Genomic DNA, 21,874 nt, shown 5'->3' with positions numbered 1-21,874 from the left:
CCAGTCACGACCAAATACGGAGGATGCGGAAAGATCAGGGAATGACCACCGCATATCCCGGAGCAATATGGCCTTAGCTGCTAATGCTCCTAAAAAACCAAATAACAAATAGCTTCTTGCACTAATGGTAACCGAGCATTCTGGTCTCTTGCCAAAGCTATTGGCAGCAACTTTTGCCCATCTTTGCTCCCAATTCTGTCAAAACCAAATCGTTCTGTTGTCACTTCAGCCAAGGATAAAGCTGACCTACTAGCATCCCATTGTTCTTCCAACTCATGTATTAATGATCTTGGTAAAACACCTCCCACCATATCCAACATGCTCCATTCAATGCCTCCTGTGGTCTTCCATCAAAAGGATGTCAGAAGGATTTTGACGAATCTTGATGCTAAGAAAACTCCAGGTCCTGATGGTATTTCTCCACTTGTTCTCAAAACCTGTGCTCCTGAACTTACTCCTGTTCTTTGCCGCATTTTCACTTTCTTATTCCAAAAGTATTTTTCCTTCTGCTTGGAAATTTGCTCATATCCAGCTAGTTCCTAAAAAGGGAGGCAAATCCCTTCCATCCAATTATCGTCCCATTGCAATTACTTCTACTCTTTCTAAAGTAATGGAGAAATCAATTAACTGCTAACTCTTAAACTACCGAGAAACCTTCCACCTGATTAACGATCGCCAGTTTGGATTCCGTCAGTGTCGATTCACTGGTGATATTCTGGCTCATGTTACCCACTTATGGACAAATTCAATGGAAAAGTTTGTGAAACACAAGCAGTTGCCCTTGACATCTCAAAGGCCTTCGATAGTGTTTGGCATAAAGGTCTTCTAAACAAGCATCCATCTTATGGTTTGCCAACTGTTTTTTGTAATTGGTTATCCAGTTTTCTCTCTGATCACTTACTGAGGTTGATGGTAGATGGCTCTCTGTCTTCTACTTCTCCACTAATGCTGTTGTTTCCCAAGGTTCAGTTCTTTCTCCCACTCTTTTCCTCTTGTATATTAATGACCTTCTTCCATTGACTGGAAATCCTATCCATAGTTTTGCCAATGATAGCACATTGCATTCCACTTTCCATTTTGAGAAACCTTGCCCTGCTCAATCAGCTTCAACTTTTCAAATATGCACTACCAATTCCTTAAATTCCAATCTCCAGGTAATTCTCCAGTGGGGCAAAGACAACTTAGTTGAGGTGCCTCCGTAGCCAGGTGGGAAGGAGCAGCAATGCGTAGCACACGCTTCTTGATTAGACCGGGGTTCGAGCCCGTCACCACCAAATACGGAGGATGCGGAAAGGTCAAGGAATGACCACCGCATATCCCGGAGCAATATGGCCTTAGTTGCTAGTGCTCCTAAAAACCAATTAACAAACAAACAAACAACTTAGTTGATTTCAATCCTTCTAAAACTCAGTCTTGTCTTATATCTCACAAAAAGGATTCTTCTGCTCCTATGCTTATCTTTGGTGACATTCCGATTTCTAGGCAAAATGATATATCTCTTTTGGGGATTACCCTGACTTCTAATCTATCTTGGCACAAGCAAATTACAAATATTGCTTCTGTGCATCTAAAAAACTTGGTTTTCTCTTTCGCTCTCGCCGTTACTTTTCTTCCAAACAGCTGTTCACCCTGTACAAATCACAAATCTGCCCTACCATGGAATATTGTTCCCACATCTGAGGTGGTGCCTCCAAAGCCTCTCTCAGGCTTCTAGATTCTATTCAGAAGAGGACAGTTAGGTTAATTAATGACTCCTCTCTAACAGAGTTTCTGCACTCGCTGTCTCATAGACATACTGTTTCTGCTGCATGCCTTTTCTACAGATACTTCCATGGGTACTGTTCTTCTGAATTGGCTTCTATAATTCCTGCTCTCTCTCTTTCAAAACAGTCCGAACGTGTGCTGCCACTGCCATTTACTATCCAACTTCAAACTCACAGAACCAACTTTTCATCTTCCTCATTTATTCATTCAACTATTTTCTGGAACAACCTTCCTTCATATGCATTTCCTGAAAATTAGTCTACAAAAGTTCAAGTCTAATGTCAACAAATATCTTCTTTCATCTTCTCAACCTCTAACCCAAACACACTACTAAGTACTATAGGTTCTAAATACCTCTCGTGTTTGTGGTTTTCATAAAAAAAAAAAATAATAAATAAAATCCAATTTACATTATAAAAATGTCCTTTCAGAGAGTTATATAGCGAAAATTTCAACTTCCGAGATCGTGGAATGAATTACCAAAAAACAATGTGTATTTTCGGTTTCAAATTACGATATTTTCACGATACGAGGTGTCTCTGGAACGGATTAATATCATAAAGCGGGGATACACTGTATTGTATATCTACAAGTGTGGTTTGAAATGTGGTATTTATGAATGTTTAATTTAATTTTTAAATATGAACATTTAATTTTTGCAATTAATGTTCATATTTTCAATTTTGTTGATACTTAATACTTAAAAAAAAAAACAACTCATAAAGTGGGAACTGCCTGTATTGTGTTAGTTGCAATTTGTCCATGCTGTGTTCTTTGTTATTGATTGCTTATCTTTTTTACTGTTTTAAATTTTAACTCCCCCCCCCCCCCACAAATGTTGGTGAACAGAAACATCAACTAGTTGGTATGTACTAGTACAGTATGTATTAATTAAGTTATGCACATAAGTAAATTTATTTTTATTTTGCTAACCTGTGGGAAATATTCTTCCGATTATAATGCATCATTTAATTTTGTTAATTGGAGGAAGTAAAGTGTAAATTTGTGCTCTGTCTTTACTTTTATGGCCTGTGGATAATATTTCTCCTATTTTCACTTATTAGAATAGCCGTTTAATACAATTTAAATTCAGTTTGCAGACGTGATCACAATGACCGGCGCTTACTGCATATCATATAGTGAACGGTATTTTATTTTGGAAGTCATCGTAAAGTGATTTGATTGTAGATTTAATTAAATTATGTATAGTATTTAGATTAAATTAGTTTTGAATAAATACTGTACTCTACATTATTATTCATTGAGTATTTTTTCAGCTTTATTTAACTTAGTTACAAATTGTAAAATGATATACATGAAATTTGTTGGTGGTATCTCAGTGCAGTTGTACTGTACTGTACATGTGTTTTCTATCTACAAGACCGAAGTTGGACTTATGTACAAAACAGTATATGAAAAAAAAAAAAAAAAAAAAAACGATTAAGTACGTAAGTCGAGGAGTGCCTGTACTGTTACTCATATGCAGTACCTTGCATTTATCAATGTTACATTTCAGCTGCCATTTCTCAGCCCATCGGCCTAATTTTTCTAGGTCTTGTTTCAGTAGATTACCTTGTTTACTGTCCTTAACCATTCTGCCAACCTTTGTATCATCTGCAAATTTATGCATTAATACCTTCATCAATGTTAAACCTTCAAAAAAAATATCATTAATAAATATTGAAAACAACACTGAACCCTGGGGAACACCACGAAGAGCATTGTCAATTTATAACCACCCACTGTTCTGCCACCCAACCATTCTTTTATCCATAGCAGTAATGTCACCTAATGCCACTCTGCTCCAATTTGTACAGCAGTCTTGTGTGTGGAATGGTGTCAGGTCTTTTATTGAAATCTAAATATTTTATGTTAAAATTTCTATTTGCATCAAGTTCCTTTGTTATTGCATCATAGTAGCTAATCAGATTTGTTAGACAGGATCCCCTTCTTAACATCCATATTGAGATTTCCATATAATTCCATTCTTGTTAAGATAAACCTGCAGTACTTTTTTAACCGCTGAGTCCATTTATTTTCCCAGGAACAGAAGTCAAGCTTACAGGTCTATAATTGCCCACACCGACTTTTGATCCCCTTTGTGAATAGGACTCCTTTACAGACCTCCAAAATCTCTCCTGAATCCAAGGATGCTCTTATAATTATGATCAAGAGTTTTCTTTCCTATTCTCTTAATATAACTGGACTTATCCCATCAGCCCCAGGTCCTTTATTTACTTATAGCTTCATCAGTTTCTCTTCCATTTTCTTTCCAGTTATAACTTGGTGTATTTCTGGTGTTCCTATCCCTAAAAACTTTTGCATGTGTAAATGTATGCAAAATATTTATTTAAATTTTCAGTGTAAATAGGTTATGCCATTCATATCTAGTTGGTCAGTGTTGCTATTACCTTTCTTCTGTTGTTAATATAAGTAAAGAATCTTTGCTTATGTTAACTTTTAGCTAAGGACATCTCATAATATGCCTTAGCCTGCCTAACCTTCTTGGCGCCTCCATAGCCAGGTGGGCAGGAGCAGCAGTGCATAGCGCATGCTTCTTGATTAGACCGGGGTTCGAGCCCATGACCACCAAATACAGAGGATGCGGAAAGGTCAGGGAATGACCACCGCATATCCCTGGAGCAATATGGCCTTAGTTGCTAATGCTCCTAAAAACCAAATAACAAATAACAATACTAACCTTCTTGGTGACCTGATTGCAGAAAATTTGTACTTGCTGTTGAATTCCATCTCCCCTCCTAATTTATAATCATCCCATTCATTTTCTTCTCTGTCATTAGTTCATCTGTCATCCATTTAGATCTAAACATTGAACTATATCTGTTGATAATAAAAGCTTACTAGCCTTCTATGATTACTTCCTCGAGTGCTCTCCATTTGGAATATGCAGTTGGCAACATGATCAGTAGGACTCACTGAAAGTAATTTGAAAATTGTCTAAGAGCAGTGTAGTCACCTTTATGGAAGCAGAATACTTTCAGCCCCGAGAGCCAGGTGAGTGACTATAGCAATTTCTGAGAGTGATTTCCAAGCGATTTTCTTAGAGTGGCTGATAATTATAGTGATATTCTTCATTTTTCCCAGAATTATTTAATTTTGCTCTTCTAAAGTAAAGAAGTTAGAGTACCTAACAGAAAGGAAAGACACCTTTCTTCTTGTACATAGGACTAACTTACTAACGTATTAACTACTAACTTTCTTTTATCGCTTGGTCACTGGTGGCACCGCTTCTGCCTCAACTTGGCGAGGCTGGAAACCTGGGAGAAGAAAGCCACCCTCCCAGGGCTAAAAGGAACAAAGATGGACAAAACTAGACAGTCCACTTATGGATCTTCTGATCCAGATCTAGATAAACATGATCCAGATCATGATGACACATGCCATGCTAAGAGACAAAAAAAAAGAAGGAATGGATAATACCGCACGTCTCTTTTTAATACTGCACTCCTCCACAGACCAACCATTGAGTAAGCTTCCCCATTTTTGATACAAAAATGTCTTGAAAATGTGGCTGGTCCTCCAAAAATGGTTCGGCGATTAGGATCTGGAGACTTATTAGTTGAAATGACCAAACATAGACATGCTGAGAGGCTATTAAAAGTATCTACCTTTAGTGGAATTCTCATAAAGGTTACCCCACATGCCACCTTCAACTCCTCTATAGGGGTAATATCAGAATGGGATCTGTTAAATGAATCGGAGGATGAACTTGTCCACAAACTACAAGATCAAAATGTGGTGCATGCCAAAAGAATCGTCATCAAAAAAGATGGAGAGCCTGTCCCTACTCGAACAGTGATACTCATATTTAAAATACCAGATCTACCTACCACCATAAAAGCTGTGGTTACCTTAGATGTCATGTAAAACCATACATTCTGAATCCAGTCCAGTGCTTTAAGTGCCAAAAATTTGGTCATTCGCAAGCTGTCTGCAGAGGTGGAGCCACCTATGCTTCTTGCAGTTCTAAAGAACATACACACACAAACTGTAATACTGAAATGCAAAGTTGTCCTAACTGTCATGGCAAACATTCTGCCTTCTCAAAGGAATGCCTTCAATGGAAACAAGAAAAGAATATTCAAAAATATAAGATAGAGCAGAAAGTGTCATACTAAGAAGCAAAGAAACATTTTGCAGAACCCTAATAAGTCATTTACATATGCTTCAGTCACACAACGGCTACACTCAGTAGCAACTCAGAGTGACTTTTTAGCCCAACCAAATATCTTGATATCTGGTTGGGCTAAATCACTCCTTTCCTCATCAAAAGGAAAAATCTGCCTCCAAATATGCTACTCGAGAAGAGAATACACCTGTAACAATACCTCCAGATAAGAAATCCAATGACCAACCAACAGAACGAATCAAGAGCCCTAAAAGAAGCAACACAACTAAATTAATGTCTGATACCATGGACATTGATGAAAAGGTAAATGAAGATGATGCATTCCTTGAGATTCATGCAGAATGTGACTTTGACATGGGAAGGCCAACCTTCCCAAAGAAAGAAAAAGCAAAACTAGACAGGCATAAACAAAAATATGTGCTGTAAGTAACCAGCACACCAGTTAAAATCAAACAATGAACACAGTGATTCAATGGAATTGTCACAGACTTTGTGCTAATTTAGATGACCTATGTGATCTCCTAAGCGAATATAAGCCTGCTGCAGCATACATACAAGAAACAAACCTGACGAATGCAATATCTGTAACAATCAAACGCTTCACCATGTATAGAAAGATAGAAACTACTCTAATGCATCTCATGGAGGAGTAGCGCTGTTAGTAAACTCTTTAATTCCCTCTAGACCTGTCCCCCTACAGACACCATTTGTGGCAATTGCAGCCCACATTACCATTGGCATTAATGATAACATTAGTCTCATTGTATCTGTCACCAAACTACAATTACACCCTTGCTGATTTAGATGACTTAGTAAGACAAATACCCACTCCTTTCTGTATTCTGGGTGACTGGAATGACCATCACCCCCTATGGGGATCTCAACATCTTGACTGCAGAGGAAAAATAATTGAAAAATTCTTAGATAAACACAACCTAACTATTTTAAATACCGGCGATCACACATATGTGCATTTACCATCTGGCTCAAGCTCCGCTATTGATCTGTCAGTATGTTCTCCAACAATATTTTCTCTCATAGACTGGACAGTTACCGACAACCTACGTGGTAGTGACCACTTTCCGATTATATGTAATACAAATTCTCCTCCACAGAGTAACATTAGAACAATTTAGAAATTTGACAAGGCCAACTGGACTAAATATCAAGAAATAGCTCATTTGAATTCCTCAATCATTGCAACTGACAAGATTGATTCTGCAGTGAGCTATATTACACAACAAATAATGGTAGAAGCTGAATCTGCTATCCTGAAATCATCATTTAAAATCCAGCTCCATCCAAAAATGTGGTGGAATAAATCATGTAGAATTGCTAAAAGAGAAATAAATAAATACTGTAATCAGTTTCAAAAAAACCCAACCACAGACAACCTCTTACAGTTTAAGAGAGCAAGGGCTAAAGCTTGTCATGTAAGATGAATGATTAAAAAAGAAGCATGGGTGCAGTATGCTGCCACCATAAATAGATCCACAGATACTGCTACAGTGTGGAAAAAAATCAAAAGAATTAATGGCAAATACTCGCTTGCAAATTCTCTGATTTTATTTTTGAAAGGGAGGGAAATTTCTGATCATGTAGAAATTGCTAATGCCTTTGGCTCATATTTTGAAACACACTCAGCTATTTCCACATATGAACCAGCTTTTCAGTCTCTAAAATCCAGGATAGAAAAGTATAAACTGAATTTCGATACCTCTCTCCAACATTCATACAATCTGCCGTTGACCGTGACTGAATTGCTCAACACGGGTGAAGAACAGTGCTCCGCGTCCTGACAGAATTTATTACACTTTATTTCCCATTTAAGTGAAAGATTGTTAAGTGCTCTCTTACGAATCTACAATAGAATTTTCTTAGAGGAATATTTTCCCACTAGTTGGTGCCATTCTTCTTTATATGCTAGCCTTCCCGAAACTAGGTCCAACAAACATATCCAACAAACTATTGGCCTATCTCCCTAACCATTTGCTTGAGAAAAACATTGGAAAAAATATTTAACACCCAACTAACATGGTCCTTGGAGACTCAAAACATTCTGAGTCCAAGCCAGTATGATTTTCGAAGAAGTAGATTGACGCTTGATCTCATTATCAAAGCGGAAGCAAATATTCAGAATGCTTTTCTAAGAAATGAGCACTTTGTTATGATACGCGTTGACGTAAAAGCATTTGATACAACTTGGCAATATGGGATTCTTTGTGACTTAAATAAATCTGGTCTTCGAGGTCATCTGCTGAAATTTATTCGGAACTTTCTAGCTAACAAGTCCTTCCAAGTCTGATTCTATTCATCACTTTCTGGAACATACAAGAAGAGGGAGTTCCCCAGGGCTCAGTGTTGAACACCACACTTTTTGCCATCAGGATCCAATTCTATAACCAAGTGTATACCTGACGCAGTTGATGCATATCTGTATGCCAGCGATCTTGCAATCTCATGTCATTCTCAAAATATGCAATTTATTGAAACACAACTACAAGGCACCATCAATAGAATAGTGTCTTGGGCCAAAAACAGTGATTACAGAATTTCTAAATGAAAAACAACTGCAGTACACTTTTGTCGTAAACGTACATTACATCCTTATCCACACCTTCAGTTAGACTCTCGTATTACATTTCAACCCAGTACTCGATTTCTTGGTATAATATTTGATAAAAAAAAACATAAAAAATATGTTCATACCAGCTGTCTTAAGAAACTAAATATTCTCAGAGTAATCACCTCTATGTCATGGGGTGCAGATTGTTACATGTTGCTACATTTATACCACTCATTAATTAGATCCCACTTGGACTATGTGTCTCTAGCATAATCCAAGCCAAGCCAAGTGTACTGAAATGGCTCGATCCCATACATCACAATGCACTACAAGTTGCACTGGGGGCCTTTTGTACGTCTCCAATTTTAAGTCTATGTACAGAAGCCCATGAACTGCTGCTAGACCTTCAATGACAAATTCTTCTTCTAAGTTATGCTGCTAAAATCAGCAGCCTTCCACATCATCCTCACATGGTAATATCTCTTCAGACCAAAATGGGAAAACCTCTATCGAACTAAACCACGTCTCAACAAACCATCTGGCATTAGGCTTCAAGCTCTAAACACTAGCTGGAGACTCAACACGAATACCATACTGCAAGATACTAGCATGGAAACGCAGCCATGGCAAATACCCATGATACATATTGACAGATATTTTCAGAAATGTGAAAAAAATAATCTTCCAGATATTAACATCAGACAATTACATCTGGCCCACTCCACTCAGTTTAGAAGTTACATAAAACTATATACAGATAGATCCAAGACTACCAATAAAGTTGGTACAGCTGTAATCCTGCCGGATGCTATGCTATCATACCAGTCAGCTCCCCCTCAGAATGTAGCACTTATACTGCAGAGCTGTATGGTATCCTATTAGCCCTGGAGAACATAAAAGAAGCCTCATACACTGAATCCATCATATATAATGATTCATTAAGTGCTGTGAATTGTATACAATGTAAACGCTCCAGCAGTCATCCTCTGATACAGAAAATCTGGGCTCAGTTAATGGAAATTCATATACGTGGTCACCGCATTATTTTTTGTTGTATTCCTGGACACTCAAATCCCAGGAAATGAACAGGCAGATTTAGCTGCCAAAAGTGCTTCAAATCTGATCTCACCCAATTTCAGGACACCATATGTTGATTATAAATCCATTATACAACAGACCTCTAAAGAACAATGGAAATGTATATGGGAAAAAGAAACAAATAATAAACTTTTTGAAATAAAAAGTGAACCAAAACAGTGGACGTCCAGTCTGAGAGGAAATAGAAAAGAAGAAACTGTACTAGTGCGACTGCAAATTGGTCACACATTCTTCACTCACAGTTACCTATTAAGAAAGGAAGATGCCCTACAATGCAGTAACTGTTCATGCCCACTCACCGTAAAGCATATTACCTTGTCTGAACTTTTACCAGAATCAAAACAAAGAAGAAAGATATATAACTCTGAAATCAGCGCATTATAGCCACAGTTGCTGATGCACCAACAAACCCAACAACAACAACCAACAGAATCTTTTCCCATTTCACTTACCATTGAAAATAGTTATATCTTTAGGTATGTCCCACGTCAGTATATTATGATCACTGGCATCTGTTGGGTTCGGTGTTGGGTCCACTGTTGTTTTGTATATTTATCAATGATATTGATGAAGGTATATCGGGCTTAGTGTCGAAGTTTGCAGATGATACAAAGGTTGGCAGGGTTGTTAATGACAGTAATGTCAGTGTGCTACTGCAACAGGATCTGGATAATTTGTGCAGATGGGCTAAGAAGTGGCAACTGAAGTTTAACCTTGACAAATGCAAAGTACTGCATATGGGTAGAAGTAGCCTGAGAGAAAAGTACCAACTGTGTGGTACTACACTTAAGGTGGTAGAAAATGTAAAAGACCTGGGAGTAATTGTGCAGTCAGATATGAAGGTTTCTGAGCAATGCAGACAGGCTGCCAGGGCAAATCATGGAGTTTTGTCAATGATATACAGGAATTTTGCTAGCAAGGAAAAGGAGGTGATTGTCCCTCTGTATAAGGCAATGGTCAGGCCACGCCTTGAGTACTGCGTACAGGTCTGGAGGCCTCATTTTAGGAAGGATGTAGATTTACTTGAGCGTGTACAGAGAAGAGCAAACAAGATTGGTGAGGGGAATGAAGGGATCCTCTTACCGAGAGAGGCTTAAGTTCTGTAAATTGCAGTGGCTAGAGACTAGACACCTGCGCGGTGATCTGATTGAGGTGTATAAGGCCTTGAATGGGTTGAGCACTCTGAATTCTGATGGGATCCTTCCACTTGTTCAGATTACGAACCTAAGGGGGCATAAATTCAAATTAAGAAAAGACAGATAGAACAGATGTGCAGAAATTTGCCTTTAGCCAGCGGGTGGTTAATTGCTGGAACAAACTTCCATCTGTCGTGGAAGTTGATAGGTTGAATAAATTTAAGGAGGAACTGGACAGGCATTTGCAGGGAATGGTGTGATTTTTTTTTTTTTTGGCTGATCCTGCATAAGCTCATACACTTGCTTTCTTTTATCACATGCCACTACTACTACTTTATCTCCAATATTCTTAATACATGATGAGTTGCTGTGGATAATGCAATCAAGAGTATTGTATTTTGTTGTTGCCTCTCAGACATTTTGCTGTAGAAAACATTCATCCAATAAATCCAGACCATTTCTGCTGCTCTCTGAGGGCCTATCCCACAGATTATGGTCAATATCCGGAAAGTTAAATTCCAACTCCATCTGCCTGTCTAGTTGTTCATTTTACTTGTCACAGCCATTTGGTCTATAGTAGACTCCTGTTCTCAGTGTACTTTTTTTCTGGTACTTACATCACACCAAATTGACGTGACGTAGCATTGACCACTCACATCATTTGGGTGCATTGCCGTGGCTTCTAGGTGCTTCTTAACCAAGAGCATTATACCCTCCCCATCCTTTCTGTACATGTTGTATTTACTATAGTCATATTTTTCATCACTTGTATCTGAGGGGCACCATATTTCTGATATCCCTACAATTTCTGAATTTATTTATTTAGCCAGTACTTTAAATTCTCCATATCTGTTTGCTATACTCTTAGCATTAATGTACATGCAAGTACACATGCTCTTGTTTCTGCTTTTAGTAGCCCTGACACAACCCATGTATGTGACTGTCTATTGAAGACCCTCAACAGGTTTTGTATTCCCTGATATCTTGCTTCCTAGATTGCTGCATGTCCTAATAGAAGCAGTGAAAAAAAACTATTTCCAACTCTGCTTGTGGTTGCTATTAATCTCCCTATCCCCATCAAGTTAGAAGTTTTCCAAACACACCTAACACTGCCTTGATAGCATCAGCGAATATTCTTGCAGCGCTTTATTTAAGTGTATCACATCCCTATAAAATGGCAGGAACAGATTCCTTCAGATGTGAAAATCATTAGATGGTAGGGTACATATATGATTTTTATATTGTTAGCAGCTGTTTAGAAAACAAAAAGTAATGTTAATAATTTTAATAGTTAATAGAAGGCTGGTTTTTTCAGTGCAGAATAAGCAGTATTTGTAAAATTCTTATGCCAAGAAAGATTAAAGATCAGTGTTATACCCTAATTTTTAAACCACCTTTGATATGATATGTGCTTTTTTACGTAAATTCTTTTCTGTAGATATTCAAGAAGTATTATTGTTGGGATATCAGAGACATGGTGTCACACGGACATCAGCAGCGCAGAACTGGAATTTGGGGAGTACAATGTGTACAGAAAGGGAGGAGGGGTTATGCTGTTAGTTAAGAAACACATAAAATCTAAGGAAGTGCATCCAATTGATGTTGGTGGACAATGCAATGTTGAGTCTGTTTAGTGTGACATAAGCACTGGGAAAGGAAAAATGAGTGTAGGTGTGTGTTTTGGCCAAATCAATCTGATGAGTATAATGAGCAGTTGTGCAGAGAAATAGATTGTGTCAGTAAATCAGAGTGTCTTATAATGGAGGATTTTAATTTCCCAGAGATTGACTGGGATTTGTGGGTTGGTCACCCACACACTAGCAAGCCTTTTGTGGATTTATTGGATGATTGTTTTCTACAGCACCATGTTCGGGAGACAACTAGAGGGTATACTCTTGATCTGATTATCAGTAGTGATTCTTCATGCATCAAGAATCTGCAGATAAAGGAACCACTAGGTGGCAGTGATCACAGTGTGCTGAAGTGGGATTTACTCAAAGAGGTAACTACCATCGAGGGTAAAGGGAAGGATTTTGCTTTCGTAAAGGTGACTACGGTGGTCTGAGACAGTATTTAAATTCTATACAGTGGGACCAACTGATGATGTTATCAACAGAAAGTTAAAAATGGGAAGCATTCAAAGAATTAATCTTGGAAGCTACTAGGTTTTTCTTACCAACAAAGAAATATTGTTCAAGATTTAGGCCTAAATGGATGTCAAATAAACTAATTAGACATGTGACAGAGAAGAAAAATGCATGGCATACATATAAATTAGCATGTGACACAGAAGCCTATGATAGATATAAGCTGGTCTATAACCAAGTTACAAAGGAGGTTAGGCAGGCGAAGGCAGATTACGAGAAAACTTTGGCAAAGGATGCAAAGAAAAACAGCAAAGAGTTCTTTACTTATATAAACTCTAGAAGGAAGTGGATGAATCAGATTGGTCCACTTGATATCGATGGTTCAACTGTTGATGATCCTGCTCAGGTAGCTAACAAACTAAATGAATATTTTGCATCTACATTCACACATGAGGAGTTATTCAAGGAGGGGAATGTCAAAGGTGTATTCAACTCTGGCAATAAGCTAGATAATCTTGTAATAACTGAGAGTAAGGTGGAGGAGAAATTGTTGAAGATAAACATAAGAAAGGCACCTGGGGTGGATGGAATCTATCCAGTTATATTAAAGGGGGCCGGCAAAGGAAGTAAGCAAACCCTTAGCCATAATTATGAGAGCTTCCCTGGACTCGGGGGAGGTACCCATGGACTGGAGATGTGCAGATGTGACCCCAATCCACAAAGGAGGATCAAAGAGAGACACAGGTAATTACAGACCTGTTAGTTTAACTTCTGTTCCAGGGAAATTAATGGAGGCACTGGTTAAAGAAGCATTGCAGGATCATCTAGACAAGACTTCAGTTATAGCTTGGACACAGCATGGTTTTGTTAAGGGGAAGTCTAGTCTAACTAATTTGATACTATGATGTAGTCACGAAGGAACTTGATGCAAAGAATAACTTTGATATCATATATTTGGATCTTAGAAAGGCCTTTGATACTGTTACATATGAAGACTGCTGCACAAATTGGAGCAGTGTGGCATTGGAGGCAAATTGCTGCTATGAATAAAGGGATGGTTGAGTGGGAGAAGACAGAGAGTGGTAATCAATGGACACTGCTCTTCGTGGACTAATGTTATTAGTGGAGTCCCTCAGGTTTCAGTGTTAAGTCCATTGTTGTTTTCTGTATTTATAAATGATATTGATAATGGTATATCAGGCTTAATGTCCAAGTTTGCAGATGATACGGTTGGCAGGGCTGTTAATGACAGTATACTGCTGCAACAGGATCTAGAAAAGTTGAGCAGATGGGCAGACATGTACTCTCGCATTAGTAAAAAAAAAAAAAAAAAAAATTAGTGAGTGTCTGATTAAAAATATCTCATGATTAATTAATACCAACATGTTCTGGTCTTGTATGGATACTTTTAACCTGTTTAAATTGAAACATATATTATAGCTGTTTGAACCTTGAATTAACCAAGTTTCATTAAATGTATATATATGATGAGGTACAGTTTATAAATTTTTTAAAAATTTTGTTAATGCATATTGTTAAAAAAGTATTTAATTGATTTAATATTTAATCAAAAATCTTGCAATTCACCCAGAATTTTCTTTAGCCCACTGGTTGGTTGTTGCCCACAGGTTGAAAAATACTGCTCTAGAAGGAAGCTACATTTACTGTGTACTTTGAGGGATTGTTGATAAGAAAAATGTCAAAAGCATTAGATGTGTGTGTTCAAGATCCATCATTAACAAAAGAAAGGGGGGGGGGTTCACTTTTTGATCTCCACTATCTTTCAAGAAAATAGATGTTTTCTTTCTGAAAGGTAGTGGAGATTAATAATTGTGGACCCCCCCCCTTTTTTTTTTGTTAATGATGGCTATTTTCCTTCTACAAATGCCAGTACATGAGCAGTGCTATAACAACTATTTGATCTTCTTTATCACATGATGTTTAGATTAATTTCACTTTTTTCCATGTGAATATATTGCTGAAACTACAGCAAGTACTTTTTGCTAGGAGACCACTCTTGCTTGTGTGTAAACAAAAATCCAACAAATAACTAAAGGAATTAGTTAACAAAGTGAAAATTTAAAAAAATAGAAGAATATCTGGCTTTACCATGGGAAGACCACACTACACAGAACATCATTTATATTAATTATGTTAATATACATTATGCAAAGAATGCATGAAATATTGCAGTTAGAAGTTTTGTATAAGTAATCTCATCATTCAAAGTTTGTAACATTATTTTTGGCAGTACTGTGTATGTATATTATGTTCATGTATGTATGTTTGGAATTCATAATAACAAAATAATTTAATTTTAGTTTTTCTTATCTTTTTAAGGAGTCACACCAATGAAATATGAAGGATCAGAACCTATTGTTGTTGTAAATCCTCAGGAGAAACCAACTTCTAAGCCTCGTAGCAACTGTAAATCAAAGCAGGTTTCACCTACAAGTAATCCAACAACGGAGCTGTCCAAACAGAAGCAGTCAAAACTTTCAATTTCCCAAATTCATACAAATATTAATAGAAACAAATATTCTGGTACTGAAATAAATGTAGATGGTACCAAACTGTGCATCGAGTGCAAATATCCCATTGAATCTGAACACTTTAGGTAGTGTATTGAGAAATTTTATTCTCTATTAGCTTATTATAGTAATTCATAAATTTTTATGAATTATATTTTATGACTAACTCATAAGTCATAAATTTTTATGACTTATGAGTTAGATTTATGACTAGCATTGGCAACTCAGCTAACTGTGGACACCCAGTGGTTTATACAGGATTGTGTGCCATACAGGTAATTGTTTGATTTTGTTTTTTTTTTTTTCCCCCATACAGTTTATGGTTCTTGCATATTGGTATGCTGTTATCTTGGTTGATATTACTGTGAGTATTTTTGACCAGCTCTGAGTCCAGACGAACCCATGTGACATTTTTTAGAGCCCCTTGAAAGAGAAGTTGTTCTGCAGTTAACCTGCTGCACTCATGGACTTTGGAAATTATGATGGGCCACTTGTGTTGCTAAATTGATGAAGATAAGTCATTATGTCATTACAAACATTGGTGTATGCTTTCAGGAAGTTCTTTGCCAAAATGGAGGACACATTGAACATGTGATAAATAAGAATTATTTCCAAGATCTGAGCATGAAAATTCGTGTTTACAACAAATAATGAATGAATGAGTTTCTTAGGATACATTTAAATGTGTCAGCATTTCATGTGTGCCACTTGTAGACACAAAGAAATTGTATATGCTAATTTCTTTTATATTTCATTTGCAGTTTGGTGCTTCTTTTTACGTGAAATGCAAACAAATGACATCAAAATACTTCAAATGCATCTTTATCATTGGTAGAGGCATATGATGCAAGAAAGCAAGCTTATGCAGCATCCGCCAAAAAAACCAAAAAAAAACTGCTTCCATTTCACCCCTCCGTTCGTTGCATATCCAGCTCAGCCTTAAATTTATTTAGGCTATCAACTTCCACAACAAAAGATGGAAGTCTGTTCCACCAATCAATTACCCACTGGCTAAAGGCAAACTTCCACACATCTATCCTACAGCTGTCTTTCCTCAATTTGAATTTATGCCCTCTCAGGTGATCATTCTAAGCAAGAGGAAGAATCCCATCAGCATTGAGCATGCTCAAACCATTCAAGGCTTTATACACCTCAATCAGATCACCTTGCAGGTCCTAGTCTCCAGACACTGTAATCTGCAAAACTTAAGCCTTTCTTCCTAAGAGCAACCTTTTGTTCCATTCACTAATCTTGTTGCCTTCTCTGTACTCATTTCAACATCTCTACATACTTCTTAAAGTGAGGCCTCCAGACCGGTACACAGTATTCAAGGTGTGGACTGACCATTGCCGTATACAAGGAGATAATCACCTCCTTATCCCCGCTAGAAAAATTCCTGTATATCATTGACAAGACACCATGAGCTACTCTTGCAGACCATCTGCGATCCTCAGAAAACTTCATATCTGCCTGCACAATTATCCTCAGGTCCTTTTCATTCTCTAGCATTGTCAGCGTAGTACCACAGAGTTGATATGTTACTCTGGGGTTACTGCTTCCCACATGTAGTACTTTACATTTGTTTGTATGGTGCCTCTGTGGGCAGGAGCAGCAGCAGTGCGTAGAAAACTCTTCTTGATTAGAACGGGATTCGAGCCAATGAGCACCAAATACGGAGGATGCGGAAAGGAAAGGGAAAGATCACCTCATATCACCAGAGCAATATGGCCTTAGTTGCTAATGCTCCTAAAAACCAAAACAACAAACAAACAACAACAACAACAACAAACTTTACATTTGTCAATGTTAAACTTCATTTTCCACCTCTCAGCCCATCTGCTCAACTTTTCTAGATCCTGTTGCAGCAGCATACTGTCATTAGTGTCCTTAACAACCCTGCCAACCTTCGTATTGTTTTGCAAACTTGGACATTAAGCCTGATATAATATCATTTATAAATACAGAAGACAACAATGGATCCAGTACTGAACCCTGAAGGACACCACTAATAACATTAGTCCACGAAGAGTAATGCCCATTGATTACCACTCTGTCTTCTCCCACTCAACCATCACTTTATCCATAGCAGCAATTTGCCTCCTGTGCCACACTGCTCCAATTTGTGCAGCAGTCTTGCATGGGCAACAGTATCAAAGGCCTTTCTAAGATCCATATATATGATATCAAAGTTATTCTTTGCATCCAGTTCCTTTGCGACTACATCATAGCATCCAATCAAATTAGTCAGACAAGAGTTCCCCTTAACAAACCCATGCTGTGTCCGAGCTATAACTGAAGTCTTGTCTGGATGATCCTGCAGTGCTTCTTTAACCAGTGCCTCCATTAATTTCCCTGGAACAGAAGTTGACCTGCGAGAGTTCTTTTCTTCTTTTCCTTGGTCAGATTACTGTTTCAAAACTTCTGATGTCAACGTTTGCTCAGATCGTGTCAGCGAAATTATTCTTGCAGGAATAGAATCCTTTATCCCACACTCCACTTTAAAATCTCGTCCTTTAACTAAACCTTGGTTTTCCAATAAATGTGCTAAGGCTGTTCAAGAGAAGAATGTTGCATATCGTAATTGGCTTGTTTCTAATTCTCCAGTTTCATTTTCTGCCTACACCAAAGCTCACAACAATTGTAAAGCAGTTATTAATCAGTCCAAACTAGTGTTTGAACAGGCTTAGGGTAGAAAACTTGCTTCTTGCCCTAATGGTAGCCGAGCATTCTGGTCTCTAACCAAAGCTATTGGCCACAACTTTTGTCCATCTCTGCTCCCACCTCTGTGCAAACCAGATGGTTCTGTTGCTACTTCAGCCAAGGATAAAGCAGACCTGCTAGCATCCCAATTTTCTTCCAATTCATGTATTAATGATCTTGGTAAAACACCTCCCACCATTCCCAGCGTGCTCCATTCAATGCCTCCTGTGGTCTTCCGTCAAAAGGATGTCAGAAGGATTTTGACGAATCTTGATGCTAAGAAAGCTCCAGGTACTGATGGTATTTCTCCACTTGTTCTCAAAACCTGAGCTCCTGAACTTACTCCTATTCTTTGCCGCCTTTTTTCACTTTCTTATTCAAAAGGTGGTTTTCCTTCTGCTTGGAAATTTGCTCATATCCAGCCAGTTCCTAAAAAGGGTGACAAATCCCTCCCATCCAATTACTTCTACTCTTTCTAAAGTAATGGAGAAATCAATTAACCGCCAACTCTTAAACTATCTAGAAACCTTCCGTCTGATCAACGATCACCAGTATGCATTCCGTTAGTGTCGATCCACTGGTGATATTCTTGTTTATGTTACCCATTTATGGACTAATTCAATGGAAAGGTTCGGGGAAACACAAGTAGTTGCTCTTGACATCTCAATTGCTTTTGATCGTGTTTGGCATAAAGGTCTTCTAAACAAGCTTCCATCTTATGGTTTGCCAACTGTTTTTAGTAATTGGTTATCCAGTTTTCTCTCTGATCGCTCACTGAGGGTGATGGTAGATGGCTCTCTGTCTTCTAACTTCTCCACTAATGCCAGTGTCCCCCATGGTTCAGTTCTTTCCCCCACTCTTTTCCTCTTGCATATTAATGACCTTCTTCCATTGACTGGAAATCCTATTCATAGTTTTGCCGATGATAGCACATTGCATTCCACTTTACATTTTGAGAAACCGTGTCTTACTCAATCAGCTTCAATTTTTCGAAAATCTGCTACCAATTCCTTAAATGCCGATTTCAGGTAATTCTCCAGTGGGGCAAAGACAACTTAGTTGATTTCAACCCTTCTGAAACTCAGTCTTGTCTGATATCTTGCAAAAAGGATTCTTCTGCTCCTATGCTTATCTTTAGTGACATTCCGATTTCTAGGAAAAATGATATATCTCTTTTGGGATTACCCTGACTTCTTATCTCTCTTGGCACAAGCACATTACAAATATTGCTTCCTCTGCATCTAAAAAACTTGGTTTTCTCTTTCGCTCTTGGCGTTACTTTTCTTCCAAACAGCTGCTCACTCTGTATAAATTGCAAATCCGCCCTGCCATGGAATATTGTTCCCACATCTGGGGTGGTGCCCCCAAAACCTCTCTCAGGCTTCTTGATTCCGTTCAGAAGAGGGCAGTTAGGTTAATTAATGATTCATCTCTAACAGAGTCTCTCCACTCGCTCTGTCATAGACTTACTGTTTCTGCTGCATGCCTCTTCTACAGATACTTCCATGGGCACTGTTCTTCTGAATTGGCTTCTATAATTCCCGCTCTCTCTTTCAAAACGGTCCAAACACGTGCCGCCACCAGCCAACATCCATTTACTGTCCATCTTCAAATTCACAGAACCAACTTTTCATCTTCCTCGTTTATTCATTCAACTGCTGTTTTCTGGAACAACCTTCCTTCATACGTATTTCCTGAAAATTACAGTCTACAGAAGTTCAAGTCCAATGTCAACAAATATCTTCTTTCGTCTTCTCAACCTCCAACCCAAGCACGGTACTAAGTACTATAGGTTCTAATACCTGTCTTGTTTGGGGTTTACATCAAAAAAAAAAAAAAACTAACAGGTCTATAATTATTTGGGTTGCCCTTTGATCCTCCTTTGTGAATTGGGGTCACATTTGCACATCTTCAGTCCATGGGTACCTCCCCCGAATCCAAGGACACTCATAATTACGGCTAAGGGTTTGCTTACTTCATTTGTTGCCTCCTTTAATATAACTGGATAGATTCCATCAACCCCAGGTGCCTTTTTTTATCTTGCAGACCCTTGAAGAAATTGTGTATTCTAAATTCTTTCATATTTCATTTAAAGTTAGTTTTGTTCTTGTGAATGATGAGATTAGTTGAAGGCCTTCAAAGGGGGGGGGGTGCATTGGATGCGCTGCACCAGAGCCCCATCGAGGGAGCCATCAAAGTCTCAACATAAATAAATGAGGCTTCTTAACCCCTTTTGGCAACTGGGCTCCCCAAATACCTTTTCACTGCCCTGGATTAGTTGCTTTTTACTTCAGATTTGCTGAATAAGTAAAAGAAGGAGCATTACTTTCAGAAGTTTTAGGACCTATGTACGTATAATGTCAGCTGGTATTCCAGAATTGTGCAATATTAAGGTGGCAGTATTAAGGTAGATGACTTTCATCAACCGGTGAAATACCACCACTTTGCTTATTGGGGGCTTGAAGTGGTGAAACCCATGTTTAGTCTCCAGAGCAGAGTTCCCCCCCCCCCCCCCCCATACTTCTCCTTCAACCCATGCATGGTACTAAGTACTATAGGTTTTGATACCTTTCGTGTTTGGGGTTTTCATAAAAAAAAAAAAAAAAAAAAAAAAAATTGAATAATGAATTCCTTTTCATTTTCTGTTTCAGGTGATGGTAGCAATGACATACTTTGAAGATTATTCCATTTTCACAACTAATCATTGGAAAATATGAACTAAAAACAGGCAAAATATGCAGTAGAATATATGAAAATATGTTACAAATTCCTATTATATGCAAAACACTTTTTTACATTTATTACCAGTTTTTAGAATTAATTGAATTACAGTCTCTTTGTTTTTAATGTTTCAAAGTAACAGAACTGTTTAGTGAAAAGTTTTAGAGTAAGTATCATTTTAAACCTTACTTTTGCAGAACAAAGCATATTTTTCAGTGTGATCCATTAAAGTGACTTGGTTAAATTTAAAAATATAAGCCTTTGAATCCTGTACTTGAATTGGAAGTTTCTATTCCTTCCATTAACAAAGTCATCTATTTTTCTTAAAATTTGAAATCCAAAGTTTGTTTTTAATTTATTCTTATTTTATTTTCTGTGTCTCCAGGAATTGTTTCAATTTCTAACTCGAACTTCCCTCACTTCTTCAGCTGCATTGCTCATACAAATTCTCCGTGTTTGAAAGTCAGTTATAGAATTAGGTAATCAAACAAAACAAGGCTCTATGAACAGCAGTTATTTTCAAACCAAAGTATCAGAAAGAATTCCCTTAGCAGCACCAATAGCGGCAGTATCCAAAGCATTGACTACTTTTTTTTTTTATAGCATCAAACTTTTTAGCATAAAATAATGCTGCACATAACTGCATTCCCCAATTTGTCAGAATAGGCTCTGGTCAGAGACCATGTTGCATATCTCTGTGTATAGTTATGCTTATAGGACCTCTTATAAAGCCTTTTTTTTTTTTTTACACAAGAAATAATTTATTAATTTTGCCAAAATCCTTTTGAATTGTTTCTGCAAGGCTATATAAGCCATGGGCTAAGCAAGTAATATAGATTATGTTTGGAATGAAACAGCTATAATGTACAAGTTGCTTTTATCATATATGGACTAATGCAATAACAGAAATGCAAACTTTTTTTTTCCATGGGTGATTTGGTTTGGTTTGGCTTAATGGTCTTAATGGGTAGCCCAGTTTATGTAACTTGGTAATCCCGAACATGTGGGGAAGGATGTTATTGCGAATTCCTATTTGTTGTAATGTAAAAAGATGAATTTCCTTGTTCTGTCTGAGTTTCCTTAGGATTGTGTCCAGTTTGTTTTTGAGTTTTGTGATATTG

At 37.7% G+C, this 21,874-nt stretch overlaps 1 protein-coding gene across 2 annotated transcripts in view; it reads left to right on the top strand.

Annotated features, from left to right (window-relative positions):
* The window catches only part of row (zinc finger domain-containing protein relative of woc), a 287,029-nt gene that overhangs the window by 199,761 nt on the left and 65,394 nt on the right, over positions 1 to 21,874 (top strand). For both annotated transcript variants that reach the window (XM_090389220.1, XM_090389221.1), the window contains exon 14: positions 15,142 to 15,418. In XM_090389220.1, the coding sequence (XP_090245346.1) occupies positions 15,142 to 15,418 (277 nt within the window). The remainder of the gene's footprint in view (positions 1 to 15,141; positions 15,419 to 21,874) is intronic.

This window comes from Mastigoproctus giganteus, chromosome 14, assembly GCF_048544385.1.
Source record: "Mastigoproctus giganteus isolate SK-2022 chromosome 14, ASM4854438v1, whole genome shotgun sequence".
NCBI classification, from domain to species: Eukaryota; Metazoa; Arthropoda; class Arachnida; order Uropygi; family Thelyphonidae; genus Mastigoproctus; species Mastigoproctus giganteus.
Note: the sequence above shows the minus strand (reverse complement) of the source record. Positions and strands in the feature narration are given on the sequence as shown.